Source organism: Sardina pilchardus, chromosome 13, assembly GCF_963854185.1.
Source record: "Sardina pilchardus chromosome 13, fSarPil1.1, whole genome shotgun sequence".
NCBI lineage: Eukaryota > Metazoa > Chordata > Actinopteri > Clupeiformes > Clupeidae > Sardina > Sardina pilchardus.
The window spans coordinates 29,920,836-29,937,258 of NC_085006.1; the positions used below are offsets into that span (position 1 = coordinate 29,920,836).

General features: G+C 47.9%; 1 protein-coding gene across 1 annotated transcript; it reads left to right on the plus strand.

Annotated features, from left to right (window-relative positions):
* Positions 1-742: 742 nt before the first annotated feature.
* On the plus strand, positions 743-14,020 carry igsf10 (immunoglobulin superfamily, member 10). Its single transcript, XM_062552036.1, has 8 exons — positions 743-945; positions 1,411-1,540; positions 1,777-2,167; positions 2,546-4,436; positions 4,683-5,374; positions 6,428-7,138; positions 8,022-8,925; positions 10,917-14,020. Exons 1-8 carry the CDS (start codon positions 743-745, stop codon positions 12,832-12,834), a joined length of 6,840 nt encoding a protein of 2,279 aa, XP_062408020.1. The 3' UTR covers positions 12,835-14,020.
* The last annotated feature ends 2,403 nt before the right edge of the window (positions 14,021-16,423 follow it).

Sequence of the window (16,423 nt, forward strand, 5' to 3'; positions counted from 1 at the left end):
TTACAATTGCGTCTTGTTTCAAGTCATGATTTAAACCGTTTAAAACGTGAACTGTGGATTAGGTGTTTTCAAACCCGTTAAAGCGTAAAAGTGTAAGTATACCTACGAATAATTAAATTGGATAAGTGTAATTAAACTAAATAGACCGTTTGAGTCAACTTGACATTATTGTACTTTTACAGGTAACTTGTTATTCCTCTGAGCAGAGTTCGTAACGCAAATGCAAATACTGGTGATAAAAAAAAAAAAAAACGTCTACTGCTTGCAGAGGGAATTCTACAAATGTGTTAAATTGTGGGGTTGCGCAGTGTTCTGTGGTTCTGTGCGTCTTTGATCAATATGAAATACTTATTATCTTTGTCTTGAAATACTATCATTATCTCAGAGGACTCCACTATTTAAATTCTTAGTGGTGACGGAAAGGCTTTGATGTCCCATTGAGATGATTTAGTGGCGCTATGGTTGGCCCAGTATATGTTGAATCGTGTGATCATGTTATAAAACGAGGTAGCATTAACTTGCGAGGATTAATAATGTTCTACTATGTGCAGCCTGTCTGTTTTTGAATGTGCAACTTATTGCCAGGTGTTCATATATTAGTTTTGACTTGTCGGATTGTCCTTGAGAAGTGAGCAAATATTCATGTTTTTTTTTTTTTTTTTTTGCTCAACAGATTTACATTCATTGATGGCACCACGATTTATTTCAGAGGAGTGAAAGCAACCACGCCTACTCCATCAGAATGCAGTCACTACCCTCAGGACCGTGCTACCTGCGGTGGAAACTCCTCGCGCTTCTGTTTGTTTTGGCGGCGCTGACGTCGAAGGGCCGCGCCTGCCCGAGATCATGCGCGTGCTACGTCCCCACCGAGGTTCACTGCACTTTCAGATACCTGACCGCAATACCGCGCGAGATTCAGCCGGTTGTGGAACGAATTAACCTGGGGTGAGGAACTCAACATCCCCCTTTCCTCCTCCTCCTCCTCCTCCTCTTCCACCTCCTCCAGTTCCTGGCCAGTTTAACCGCAAGCAGAACTACTGGACACAGACACACGTACAATAGAAACGAATGTTTATTTTTCTTCAACTGGAAGGTCGTTTAAGAACAGATTCGTATTCAATGTGTGTGTGTGTGTGTGTGTGTGTGTGTGTGTGTGTGTGTGTGTGTGTGTGTGTGTGTGTGTGAGAGAGAGAGAGAGATGGAGAGAGAGAGAGAGAGAGAGAGACTGTGTGTGTGTAATAAGGACCATGTTGACAAAAGCATCCCACTCACCTGGCCCCAAAGCATAACTATTCCACTTGGACATAGTAGTGTGAAGAAAAGAGTTCACATAGCATTTCTGTCCCTCTGAAAACAGCACATTACGCTGCACAGTTGTAAGGCCTACAATGTGTTTTGTCTTTGAAACAGATACAACAGCTTAACAGTGTTGAGAGAAAATGAATTTGCCGGCCTGGAACATCTGGACCTGTTGATGCTTCACAGTAACACCATCAGTAATATTGAAGACCGCGCTTTCAATGACCTCAAGTCTTTGCAAGTAAATAAAACACTTCAACATATAATGTATTTGTTTTTAAACATTTGTTTTGTATCTACAGTAGGGTTTTTATTTTTCATAGAGTTTGAAAATGTGTAAATATGTTAGCATATTTTTATTGTCTCACTGGTTCAGAGTGCTGACCAAATTATAAGATACAATTGAAAGACAGGAAAAAAGGCTGCACTATGCATAAATAATGATTGTTTCAATTGCTGCTTCCCTGTATCCAATAGGTGCTAAAGATGAGCTACAACAAAGTGAAAGAGATCAACAAGGACACGTTCAGTGGTCTTCACGGTTTGGTGCGACTCCACATTGACCACAACCAAATCGAATTCATCAATCCGGAGGCCTTCTACGGTCTGACCAAGCTGCAGCTGGTCCACCTGGAGGGCAACCAGCTGCAGCAGCTTCACCCAGACACCTTCGTCACGCTCCGCCACAGCCAGGTGTTCAAGATGTCCTCGGTGAAGAGCGTCTACCTGTCCGACAACGCCCTCACCAGCATACCGGCCGACCTGTTCGCAGGCTGTTATCAGCTGGAGAACGTGTATCTCCACGGAAACCCGTGGTCTTGTGACTGCCGCATGGACTGGCTGAGCGAGTGGGCTGAAAAGAACCCTGGTTAGTCAACACAGTCAATATGATCTCCGTCAAGGGTTTTATATCTATTTATTTTTCATTAGCTTTGCTTATATTGATACTGTTTATTGTTTATGTTGCTATTCTCTTTAGTCGACACTAGTCTGATTAACTGCTAAATTGAATTGTTTTTGTTTGTATGTCGCTTTAGACAAAGGTGTCTGCTAAGCAACCATAACCATATTTTAATCAATCAACAAAATATAATGTATTATTTAGTGTTTTGTGTCTGACAGTTGAAAATACACTTTTCAAAGAAAGATTATTGTGTATTGCTGCTATGACGGTCAAATCAATCGAAGCACACAAACCCACTAAAACTCCCATTTCTGTATTCTTCCCAACGTGTCATCTCTGCAGGTGTGCTGAAATGCAAACGCGACAAGAAGCCCTCTCAAAGGCCAGCATGCCCCGTGTGTGCCTCGCCAGCTCCTGCCCGCGGGAAAGGCCTGACTCAGCTAGCGCGCGACGACTTCACCTGCGCCAAGTCCTGGATCCACCCTTACCTGAAGCAGCGGAACCTGACTCTGGGCGAGGACGACTACACCCCGGTCTCGGCCAAGGACTTCATCGCCCCCATCGGAACGCTGCAAATGAATGTGACGGACGAGGTCCACAACGACGCCACCTTGACCTGCGTTGTCCAGAGGCCCTCTGGGGTGGAGAACCTGAACCTGACGCAGACGGGGGACGAGGAGGACGTCACCGTGCTGAGGGCGACCATCAGCACGTCGCTGGTGTGTAACATCGACTACGACCAGATCCAGCAGCTGTGGCGAGTTTTGGCCACGTACAGCGACATGCCCATGAGACTGGAACGGGGACTGCTGCTGTCAATGTCACCGGAGATGACCTACAAATACCGACAGGCCCAGCTGCCGGACGAGGACATTTACACTGAGGTTGAAGCAGATATCAAAGCCAATCCGGCATGGCTACTTCAAGGACAGATTAACCTGCAGCTGGACCGAACAACCACTACATTCTCCACACTTCACATTAGGTACTCGTCATCTGTCCAGTTGCGCGTGGACAGCAGAAACCTCCGGAGAGACAGGTACAGCTGGACGATGATCAAACGGGATAATCAGACAAAGACAGAACATGCTGTTGTAGCTGGCAGTACCGCAGTGCTCAACTGTGAGACATTTGGAAACCCGAAACCCTCCATGGAGTGGATCTTGACGGATGGCACCAAAATCCGGGCGCCGTACCACAGTGATGACCGACGGATTACAATCAGCGACTCGGGGAAGCTCACCTTGAGATCCGTGGACAATTCGGATGCTGGTATTTACCGATGTATTGCAACAAACTACTTGGATGCCGACGTTTTGATCTTTCGGATTACAGTTTTGTCTCCCGATGTGGAGGAGGCGGAGGTGAACGGGGTCCAGCTGACCCGCTCACTGGGCCAAAGCTTGCTCCTGGACTGTGGATCTACTGGGAACCCTGTAGCTTCCATTCAGTGGATTCTTCCCGATCACTCAGTCTTGGACAAATCGAGTGGGAACAGACATGTTTACAATAACGGCAGCTTGGGAATACAGTCGCTGACGGAGAGAGACCGAGGGTTTTTCAGATGTCTGTCCTCGAATTACCTCGGGGTCGATTTGTTGACGTCCCAAGTGAGTATTACCGACGAGGGGACAAAGCAAGTGCAAATAATAGATTCCGAAGGCTCAGGGCTCGATGAGATTGATTCCGACGCAGAGGAGACGGAGACGACTCACAGTGGACTTATTCATTCCAAGTCGTCTCAACGGACTAACCAGGAGTCCAGGACCATCACCTCAGACAGGCCGTACCCAAGGTACAAGGCACCGCACACCAGAGGAGGTCATCGGAGAGGTAGCCCCTTAAGCAGCAGGAGAAAATGGGGAGGCAGGCGGGTATTCGATAAGGGATCTCGAAGGGTGGATCCTCAAAAATTTGCAGAGTTCATGAAGAAAGCCCAGTCTGGCCAGACAACAAACAATGAGATAGGGAAAACCGATGAGGAACGGGGAAGCACCAAAACAGATTTGGGGCTCTCTGGAGACGGGGATGTGGGTTCAGGAGAGGGTTTTTCTGAGGATCAAATTATCGCGATGCCAAATGGTGAGGTGACAATCACAGAAATGCCAGAAACCAACCAGTATGGCGCAGTAATAACAAAGGAATCAGAGAACAGTCAGGGTAGTGTGATGACAACCACAGATACTTATGTGAATTTATATGACAACCAGGATGGACACATGACAACCACTGAGTCATTTGACAAATATGAGAGTGCTGTTATGTCCACAACCGAAATATTAGATGATACACAGGATGGTGTTTTGAGCAATACTGAATCAATAGACGACATATGGAATGAGGTTGTGACAACAGCTGAATCCTCAGATGACTCTCAGGACTATGAAATGACAACAACAGAGTATCCAGTCGACCTGGTCACCAGTGCCTTCACAACAGCAGAAACTAGAGACAAATTAACACCTGGACCACACCACAGGTCTGAGATCTCAAGAATACGATTCCCAGATCTCAGTGTCACCACTAGCACTTATGAAATTCAAAGAGACGAAACAACACCATTTAAAAACAAACTCACTTACTCCAGGGGATTCAGTGACAATAGACAGTATACTTATCAGACAAGACCTAACGACTCGTTTAAGCGACCTGTCACACTTAAGCTTACGGTGACTGATTCCACAGACGAGATGCAGGTCATGTTCTCAGGTGACACACCTGAGTCTTCGACTGAGGGAATGTCTGTAGTCAACGGCCAGAACCCACATGTCACTCCGATGATGGATGGGGTGGCTCAGAGACTGAAGCCAGTTGTTCACACATCCTCTGACCCCGACAGCCAGACTACATTCACAGCTGTGACCACAACAGAACGCGAGCAAGATGAAATCACCTTTCACACTACTCAGAGGATCAAGTCTCACCGCCTTCCGGCTGGATCCACCATCATCTCACGACAACAGATACAAATAATACCCCCCAACAGGAGGAGGCCAGGACGGAGGCGCAACTTCCCCAACAGGCGAAGAATAATTCGACCAAACAAGATCACAGACATCCAGTCCTACCTTGATAAATTCAAGAAACCTTCAGTCTCACAGAAGGGGGCAGCCACAGTGCCATATTCAGTAGAGATAACCACAGATTGTGGAGATTGTGGTGACCAAACAGGTGGGAAAAATACGGCAGAGGAGAGTAATACTAACATTCACAGTTCTTCTCCTCAAAGAACGGAAAAGCCCGTCAGGGCCAATACCCTCACAAAATCTCCAGAGCAATATCCTGAGAAAATCACACAAACATTTACCTCAGACCCTGCTACCCTGCACATGAGAACTGAGGGAGCTAATAGCTACATGACTTCCGCAGATGCCCCTGATCTGGAACCAACGCAAGATCCAGTGGCATATCAGCCAACGACCACTAAAGCTGCTACAACTACAAAGTCCTCCAAAGTTATTCGGGGTAAAATACCCTGGCATAAACTGTTTGGAACCAGAGAGGGACAAAAAGAACTGTTGAACAGGCTTCGTAAACCAGTCAAACCAACCACCAAAATCACCCAGAGCACAACCACAACCACAACCACAACCACAACCACACCTACAACCACACCTACAACCTCTTCAGCAATTCCAACCACTACCGAAGCTGAAATGGAAACAACCTTCCTGCCTACTGTGGAGTCTCTTGTTGCACCAGTGACGCTACCACCTCCCATGTCTGAGAAAGATCTCGAGACGTCAGCATTTGACCCTGAAGACTCTTTCACTACCATAACAAAAGAGGAGTCAACCACTGTGACCGAGGCTCCAACCACACAGGAGATGACCACAACTGCTCCTGCATATGGCTCGAGATTCCCCTCAACCTTGGACTCATCCTCAAGTGTAAAGACTCTTGATGTGCCACCAACAATCAAGCCTAAAGAGGAGGTTGTTGAGTCAAGCTTCTCTGGCTCTGACTCTTGGGGTTCTGGAACATGGACGCCCCGAAGGGTTGGGGGACAAAACAGGCGATTTAGAGGGCGAGGGCGTTTCAGAGGCCGAAGGCCAATGAGGAAACCCACTACAAAAACTCCAACCACAACAACAACTCCAACCACAACAACAACTCCGACCACAACAACAACAACAACAACAACAACAGCAGCAACAACAGAGGTGCCTACTACAACAACCGAGCTGCCAGAAACCTCCACTTTCATGGAAACTACCACATTAGTGCCGAGGCCAGTATCAAAGTCCCACTCAGGAGGCGTGTCGCGGCCACTGTACACACACTTCTGGGAGGAAGAGATCTCCGTCGTGTCCTCCCCGTCTGGAACCAAGGACTCAGATGACGTAGATTGGAGAGTCCCATTGTATTTCACCACCAGTCGGCCGAGGGAATACACCACGTCACGGCCCACCACCGCCTCCAGAACCACTCCATCGTCACGGCAGTATGGAACCCCGCGGTCTCGAGTGCAGACCGGTAGAGATAACAGAGTGTACGTCAATGGCAGAGTGCCCCCTCGCAGATACGGGCATTCCCCAACACACAGACCTCCGGTTAGACCAGTGAGGCCCACCATGCCTGTCATCACACAGGGATCTAAGAGGAGGCCAGAAGCAGAACGAACCTTGACCTCTGTTGTCACGACAACAGAGCTCCCAACAGAGCCGGAATACACCCACAGGCCCTCCCTTTATGACTACGACGACATCGACAACACGTACGACCACCAGGCCAAAGAGTACGACACAACAACGTCCGTTACCACGAAGCCATCCACGGAGCCGTCCACGGAGGATGTGCCGACCAAGCCGAGGATTGTGGGGGGCAACGCTGCCAGCTTCACGGTGCTGTCGAACTCCGACGCCATCCTGCCGTGTGAGGTGGAGGGCAACCCTCCACCCTCCGTCAGCTGGAGACGCTTCTCCCCCAGCGCAGGTACCACGGCACGCCAACTCACTCCCACATGTGGAGACGCCACACAGATTAGTAATCACAGGAGTAGTAGTGTGCACGGTCATACTTTGGCAGTTATGATGCCGACATTTTAATCACACATAACAACATTATAATGCCCTACATTTTAATCACACATAACGACATTATAATGCCCTACATTTGATTGACTGTCACACATGATAATATTATAATGCTCTACATTTGATTGACTTTCACACGTAACAATATAATAATTCTCTACATTTGATTGACTTTCACACATAACAACATTATAATGCCCTACATTTGATTGACTTTCACACATAACATTAAAATGCCCTACATTTTTTACTGTAAATGAATGCCCTAATACCTGATACTCTACTACAGTACATTTGATTCTGTCCAGACTGAATATTGTACTGATACTGTATAATGTGTCTATGAAGGTTTATTTATTAGGCATCCATAGTGATAATCACTGGAATATGAATGCTGATATTATAATGGTAATCCAGTCGACAACTCAAACTGGGCAACAATCACAGACATTATTTTATAGATACTTGGCTTGTCTATTTGAAAGAGTAGCTACTGTATGTACAGCATATTTATGTAAGGTGTTAGTGCAACAAGTTCAAGTACTTAAAGTATTCATCTGCATGACTAAACGTGTCTTTTGTTTCGTTTCCTTTTCTTTTCTATTTGTCCATCAGAATGGGTACTGCTTGGTATGTGACCTTTGACCTTTGGCCTTTTTACACTACGCAGCCCAAAGACTGTGCATGTAAAAAGAGGAGCTAAATAAATACCTCATTCTGTCATTGTGTGTAACAGTCTGTAGTGTGCGTCATATCACTGATCTGTTTCTTCTGTTCTCAAGGAAACACACTGACCATAAGGGGAAAGATGGGCAAGTTCGAGGTATTCCAAAATGGAACTCTGTACATCCAGGATGCAAATGTAAAGGACCGAGGCCAGTACCTCTGTTTAGCCGAGAACGACTACGGCTCGGACAAGCTCATCGTCACCCTGTCGGTGGTGGCGTACCCGTCGCGCATCCTCGAGCCCAAGGTCCGAGACATCAAGGTGCATTCTGGGAATACCGTCGAGATGAACTGCAAGACAGAGGGTCGGCCCACGCCTCTGGTCTCGTGGATCCTGGCCAACCGGACGCAGGTGAGAGGCCAGGACGCCGCCGCCCACGGACGAGTCTCGGTCACGCCGGAGGGGACGCTGGTCCTCCGCCAGGTGTCCGTGTACGACCGCGGCCACTACAAGTGCATCGCCAGCAACGCCGCCGGCCTGGACACGGCCACCGTGCGCCTGCAGGTCATCGCAGCGCCCCCCGACATCCTGGAGGAGAAACGGCAGCAGCTCAAAGTCCGCTCGGGGGACAACCTGTGGCTGCCGTGCACGGCGAAGGGCACCCCCCAGCCCACTGTGCACTGGGTCCTCCCCGACGCGTCGGTGGTTCACCCGCAGCGCTACGGCAACCAGAGGTCCTCGGCGTTCGCCAACGGAACTCTCCTCCTGACAGGCGTGACGACGGCAGACAGCGGCGTGTTGGAGTGCATCGCCAACAGCCCCGCCGGCTCGGAGAGACGAGTGGTCACCCTCACCGTGGAGACCGCGCAGACTCCTCCGCAGATCGTAGAGGTGTCCCAGAGGAGAACGGACCTCGAGTTTGGGGATCAACTGCGGCTCAACTGCTCCGCCACCGGGGACCCCAAACCCAAGATCATGTGGAGACTCCCGTCCAAGGCAGTGGTTGACCAGTGGCACAGGTAAAAGAATCACCGTCCTCAAAGCATGTGCGCTCACACACACACATACATTACACACACACATGTGTATACACACACACACACAAAGACACATACACACACACAGATAAAAGAATCTGCTCATACACACACACACACACACACACACACACACAGGTAAAAGAATCAGCCATAAAAAGAATCAGCCATACATTAGTCCACTAAAGCATGTTCATACACACAAACACACACGCTCATGCACGCACACATACTTTGCTGTTGGGAACTCAGGTGATTTAGATGTCCAAGAGAGCAACTGTAACATTGAATAGCTGCCTCATAAGTCATGCGAAATTCATGGTCTTATAAAGTTGGTTGGGTTTTACTGGAATCTTTTCATTCCATGTAATTACCCTGAGTTTTCGAAATATCAGTAACTATTGTGTTTCAGCCAACACAAGCAAGTTAATGAGGCTTTGCTTCCCTTCTGCCTTCTGACAACTTCTGATTCCATTTAAATGTACTGTTTTCTGGACCAAGCCAAGGCCTTGTGATTCCATTTAAATGTACTCTATCCTGGACCAAGCCAAGGCCTGGAGACAAACGCACTCGCCATAAAATCGTATGGAGTGTTGCTCCATCTTGTCTTCATTAACTGTGGTGCTGACGTTGGAGAACAGACCAAGAGGAATAGCCAGCAGTGATTTAACATAGACATGCACAGACATAGACACACGGTACTTTATCATAACACATACAGTACATTTCTGTTCGACTTCCTAAGTCAGTTAGGTGCATTATTTAGACAGCGTCACATCAGACATGGAGTATGATCCTCTGTGTATGAAGTCATCTGGGCCCTAACCCTCTAGGAAGACCTGTAGAGCTTGTATAAGAAGAACAGCCTCACAGGACTAAAACACAGTTTATTTTTGTTATTGATTTTTGCTCAAAAACGATAAAAATATCCATTATTACGTACAGGACATAACATGGGATGTTGTATTTGCTTCTTATCTAAACACTTACAGTAATGTCCCATTTATGTCCCATAGATGCCAGAGACTGACATTTGATCTGTCATTATTTCAGTTTGATGATGACATGTTAATCGTGTTTTTCTCCTTACCAGACTTAAAAATATGTTAGTGTCTGTGTCTTTTCCCCCACTGTAGTTCTTTTTAAAAAAAAGTTTACTATGAGTCCACAGAAGCAGTAGTGTGGATGTGGTTGACACAGAGTTGTTATGAGTAGTGTACGGTCCAATCTGTGTCTGATACAGAAGCAGAGTGAGGTTTTGAGCTGCAGCGTTTGAGAGCTCCCATGATGAAAACTCATTAGGATTGGATATATGTTGACTTAACCTCTGCTGACTGTGCACAATGTGAAAATGAAAACAGACCATTCCCCCTATCCAACAGAGACTGTTGAAATCTTTCCATATGACCCAATGTTATGTAGTCCGTACTGAGACTTAACCATTTAAATTTAGAACTACCTGTCCAGTCAAACATCTGTTTTTATTACTTTTGTTGCGGGGAGGGGAGGGGAGGGGTGGTCTTAAAAACAACTTAGTGCACTGAATGAAAAGTAGAACAAAACTATTTGAATTTATTCATTTAATTATTCTAGGTTCACGGACAAATTTGCATTTATTTTTTCTGATATACAGTATATGAAGCCTTGTAACTTAATATTGTGAGCAGACAGAGTGAGCTGCAAGTTCAAATGGCAATGTCAGCTCTGTCTAGTGGAAGAATATTGGCTTTCTTGAAGCATTAACAGCTTTGTGCAGTGGAAGAATATGGCTTTCTTGACGTGTTAACAGCTCTGTGTAGTGGAAGAATATTGGTTTTCTTGAAGAGTTAGCAGCTCTGTGCAGTGGGAGATCTACTTTTAGAGTTAAAAGTAAAGTTTTAAGTTTGAGTGCTATGAAGCAGCAGAACCCGCTCTCTGAGTTCACTCTGAGCTCTAACAGTTCCCTTGTCCTTGTGTTCCTCTCCTGACGTCAGGATGGGCAGTCGGCTTCAGGTCCTGGACAACGGCACTCTCATCATCGACTCCGTCAACGACAAGGACGCCGGGGATTACATCTGCGTCGCCCGTAGCGACCTCGGCGACGACCTGCAGCTCCTGAAGGTCGGCGTGTCCATGAAGCCGGCGAAGATCGAGACCAAGGCCTACGGCAAGAAGCAGGTGCCGTACGGCAAAGACCTGCAGGTGGACTGCAAGGCGTCCGGCGCCCCCATGCCGGAGATCTCCTGGGGGCTCCCCGACGGGACGGTGGTGAACGGGGCGCTGCAGGCCGACGGCACCAGGAGAGGGCGCACTAGGCGCTTCGTCCTCTTCGACAACGGGACGTTGTACCTGAACAAGGTGGGCATGGCGGAGGAGGGCGACTACACGTGCTACGCCGAGAACACCGTGGGCAAGGACGAGATGCACGTGCACATCACCGTGATCACGGCGGCGCCCCGCATCCGCACGCCCAGCACCACCTACGCCAGGGTGACCCCGGGGGGAAACGTCCGCTTCGACTGCGAGGCCGTCGGAGAACCCAAGCCCAAGATTCTGTGGATGCTGCCGTCCAACGACATGATCGCGGCGTCCAACGAGCGATATCTGATGCACGTTAACGGGTCCCTCGACATCCGTGACGTCAAGCTCGTGGATGCGGGAGAATATGTCTGCATGGCTCGGAATACTGCGGGAGATGACAGTAAGGTCTACAAGCTGGATATCGATGGAAACCCACCTGTTATCAATGGATATTATCAAAACAGGACGGTGATTAAAGAGACCGCCGCCAAATACTCGAGGAAGTTCATCGACTGCAAAGCTGTCGGGAACCCTCCGCCGAAGATCACGTGGATTATGCCCGATAACATTTTCCTCAAAGCTCCGTACTACGGGAGCAGGATTAACGTGCACCACAACGGCACTCTGGAGATCCGCAACGTGCGGCCGACCGATTCGGCCGAGTTCATCTGCATGGCGCGCAACGACGGCGGGGAGGCCGTCATGGTGGTCCAGCTGGAGGTCACCACCATGCTGCGGAGGCCGATCTTCAAGAACCCCTTCAACGAGCGCGTGGTGACCCACATGGGCAAGACCACCGTGCTGAACTGCTCGGCCGACGGTCACCCGCCACCCGAAATCACCTGGACGCTCCCGAACGGGACTCGTCTGTCCTCCGCAGAGTCGGAGCGCGGCGCGCAGCATCACCTCAGCGGCGACGGCACCTTCATCATCTACAACCCGAGCAAGACGGACGCCGGGAAGTACCGCTGCTCCGCCAAGAACAGCGTGGGCTACATCGAGAAGCTGCTCGTGCTGGAGGTGGGCCAGAAGCCGTACATCCTGACGCGGCCGCGGGGGGTGATACGGGCCGTGGCGGGCGACCCGCTGTACCTGCACTGCCTGGCCGACGGCCTGCCTCGACCCAGCATCTTCTGGTCGCTCCCGGGCGGCCTCGCGCTGACCCGGCCGCAGGCCACCGGCCGCTACCACCTGATGGAGAACGGCACGCTGCTGATCCGGGACGCGGTGCTGCACGACCGCGGGAACTACCACTGCCGGGCCAGGAATTCCGCCGGCGACGCCGTGCTCACGGTCCCCGTGGTGATAGTCGCGTTCCCGCCCCGGATCACCACAGGGCCCCCCGCCACCGTCAGAGCCGTCACGGGGGTCCCGCTGAAGCTCAACTGCCTCGCCACGGGGCTCCCGACTCCCGAGATCACCTGGGAGCTCCCGGACCGGTCAGTGCTGTCCACGGCGGCGAAGGGCCGGCCATCGGGCAGCGAGATGCTCCACCCACAGGGAACCCTGGTGATCCAGAAACCCACCAACGCAGACTCGGGCGCCTACAAGTGCTTTGCCAAGAACCACCTTGGCACGGACACCCGGATCACATACGTCAGGGTTATATGAGACTGTGTGTAAGGGGAGCGCAAAGTACAAAGGTACGAAAGACATTTGACTTTAGAGCCCCTGCAAAAATTGCCTTGCATCAATATTTACCTGCAAGGGCTGTTTCCATCTGCAACTCATGTGGAATATATGAGACTTGTTACAGCAATGAGGCACGAAACAGGAAGTCCGTCGTTGAGACTGGTGAGGCCAAGAGCCGATGGATTGCCCTTCAGAGTTCAGGATCCGTTCCTTGGCCGGGCATGCAGTAATTGTGAGGTGTTATTTTAATTGGAACGACTCACAGGTCTGGAAAGCCAACAGTGGCTCCGGGTTTACTGTTTCAGAACAATGTATGAGTCAGTTTAGCCTTACAGCAAACGCTACACACACATAGAGGGCCTGCCCTTAACCCGGTCATAGTCAGGGATACTATTACCACAACAACAGAGAATGAGTGAGATCCTCGGGGAATCCTCTCTCAGGATTTGGTCCATGCACAACCCACACACAGTGGCAGAGTGATGATGTCACCAGCACTGGCTGAGAGCCTGATGGGAGGAGCCAAGCTGCACCAGATCGCCTGTGGTCCCTATGCGGCCCTACAAAGCAAAAAGGCAGTAACTGCATTTTTGGTCGAATTTTTATTTTATTTTATTTTTTTATAATTTTCATGACATTAAAGTTCTTATGAAGATTGATATTTGCCAAAAATAAGTTAAAGTCAAGTAACACAACCTCCACATGTCCAACAATTCACCTACAATTACTTAGGCTGGACAACAGGATAACTTTAAGGTCATTTTCTTCAGTTCGCACTCTGCGTAGTCACTGCCTTTTTGCTTTGTTACAAGCTAAGCCATTACATTATCCAGACAGTATACATATTTTTGCAGTTTTAACACTGGATTGATATATTTTGCTACCAAGATAAACACATTTGCACCATAATAGGTTGGCATATAAAATGTTATTAAAAAGGATAAGGCTTCGTCTGTAATGTAATGCAGTTGTGGGTCTGAGGATGAGAGTATAAAAGATTTGACTGCTTTTTATTTAAATGTGTCTAAGTCAAAGTGCATTTTTACAATTATATTATCCCTTTCTCGGAATACATGAACACACTTTTACTTTGTAAGTAATAATATGCAAGTGTCATGGAAATACTACATATCCTAACAACAATAAATATTGTTTTGAGGGTACAGTAACTCTACAGGGGTATTTTGTGGTATCCCAGAACTAATCCAAAATACTGGACTGTTCTTCTTGTGTTCTACTTTTGACTTGATATTTAACCACAGCAGAAACACTGAGGGATTAATATGCACAATACGTTTGGGTTCACATGAAGCTATGAAAAAAAGTCATGACTATTCAGATTTTTTTTGTCAGATGCTGTTTATGTTATGCAACTGGTTGTGTTTTAAATAAGACCGTGGGGAAGCCAAGCTGGAATGCTGGAAAGTGCGACTGAAGAGACAGAGTAATGGAGATGCAGATGCTGTTGAAGACAAACAAGGATTGTAGACGAGCCTTTTAGAGGATAATAATGGCGCAATGTTCTGCCAGAACGTAGCAAACATGTGATTAGCAGTCCTCACAGACGACGCGATTCTGTTTTACTGGTTTGTTTTTCAGTTGGTGTGGCCAGGGGTGAGTTAGGTAGGCCTATCTGGTGAGGGATCCCATATGGTCTGTTGTGGGTGAGGAGACTAGTTGCGGTAGCAGATGTCACCCACAGTTAGAGATTTCAAAAAGAGAGAACGGCAGTTGGGCTCAGGGCTCCATCATGGGTGACTGCGGTCCAAATTATGCTGACCACTTCCTTGTTGGAGAGAGTTCCGGGGTGCAGGGCATCGGACCACAGAAGTCTGCAATTCAAACAAGTCTTGTAAAGTGCACTTCCCATGTTTTGAAGAAATTCTGGCTTGAGCCTACATCAGGGAGTTTAAAGCTCTGTTGTAGCAACCCTTCTGACTTGTCTCGGATCTTAACTGAAAGTCATGAGTGAAATCTGCTGGATAAACACAAAGGTGGTGCTGTAGGTGGAGTGAACAGCAGAAGTGTGTCCAAGCTCACAATAAATCAATATTAGTATACCTTCATATTTTCACCACTGTTGTCCAGCTACTGGGGGAAAAAACAACATACAGCATGTGTAATCCCCAAGCAATTACCAATTTTCATGCAACAATGACGTGCAACCATCTCCGAATCCCACAATGTTCAAGGGAACACAGCGCAGCGCCTGCATAGTTATCCAAGAAGCTGGGTGAATGGATGGAAAAATAGTTTTTAAAAAAGCGAAAGCAAAAAATATATTTAAAACTGTTGGGCCACTAACAGACCTGTGTGCTGTGAGCGGAGGCCCCATTATGAGGTGAACGCACCTCTGAGGCTCCTCACTGGTCAGCTGGCACCACCGTGACCCTGTGAACGACTCTCCTGTGTGCTAACCAGTGGGAGAACAGCAAGGGCCGGGTGAGTGATTTATGGCCGTACCTCCAACACATGTAATCATAGCACAGGCATTACACTAAGATCCTCCTACATATAAATCATAGCACATACTGTACACTAAGATCCTCCTACACATACTAATCAGCACATACGCTAAGATCCTGAGCCATGCTACCATCTGCACGCCACGCTTCCTATGCATATAATCATAGCATGCTCATTACGCTAAGATCCTGAGCCATGCTACCATCTGCACGCCACACTTCCGATGCATATAATCATAGCACGCTAATCACGCTAAGATCCCAAGCCATGCTAGCTTCTGCACCCTCCTACACATATAATCATAGTACATACGTTATGCTAAGATCCTCCTATATACAATCTTAACACATATGCTAAGATCCTCCTACACATGTAATCATAGCACATACACTAAGATCCTCCTATATACAGTACAGTATAATCATAGCACATACCTTAAGATCCTCCTATACACTAAGATCCTCCTATAATCATAGCACATGCATTACCTTGAGACCCTCAGGCACACTAGCTTCTGCACTCTCTAATCATACACATCTAATCATACAGTAGCACATGTGTTATGCTAAGACTCTGCGCTACGCTAACATCTACACCACATACCTCCTGTATGGGTTCTGTAATTTTTGATGCTGTGAGGGAAATTCAGTCTGCATTTATCCTAATTATCCTAATATGTGAATTAGTGAACACAGTGAATACACAGTGAGGTGAAGCGCACACTAACCCAGAGCAGTGAGCTGGCTGCCCAACCAGCGGCGCTCGGGGAGCAGTGAGGGGTTATGTGCCTTGCTCAAGGGCACTTCAGCCGTGGACTGGACGGGGATTGAACCGGCAATCTTCCGGTTACACGCTCGAAGCCCTAACCAGTAGGCCACGGCTGCCCAAGTATTCAAAGCACATGCGTTATGCGTCCAGCGTCTGCACTCCTACATAATCATAGCTAATGTGTTATGTTTAGACACTGAGCTATATAATAATAATATAATAATAATAATAATCTTTATTTATAGAGCGCTTTTCTAAACATAGTTTCAAAGTGCTTTACATATGAAATAATAAACAGAACAAATAACACAAAAATGAAGTGACTAAAAACAAT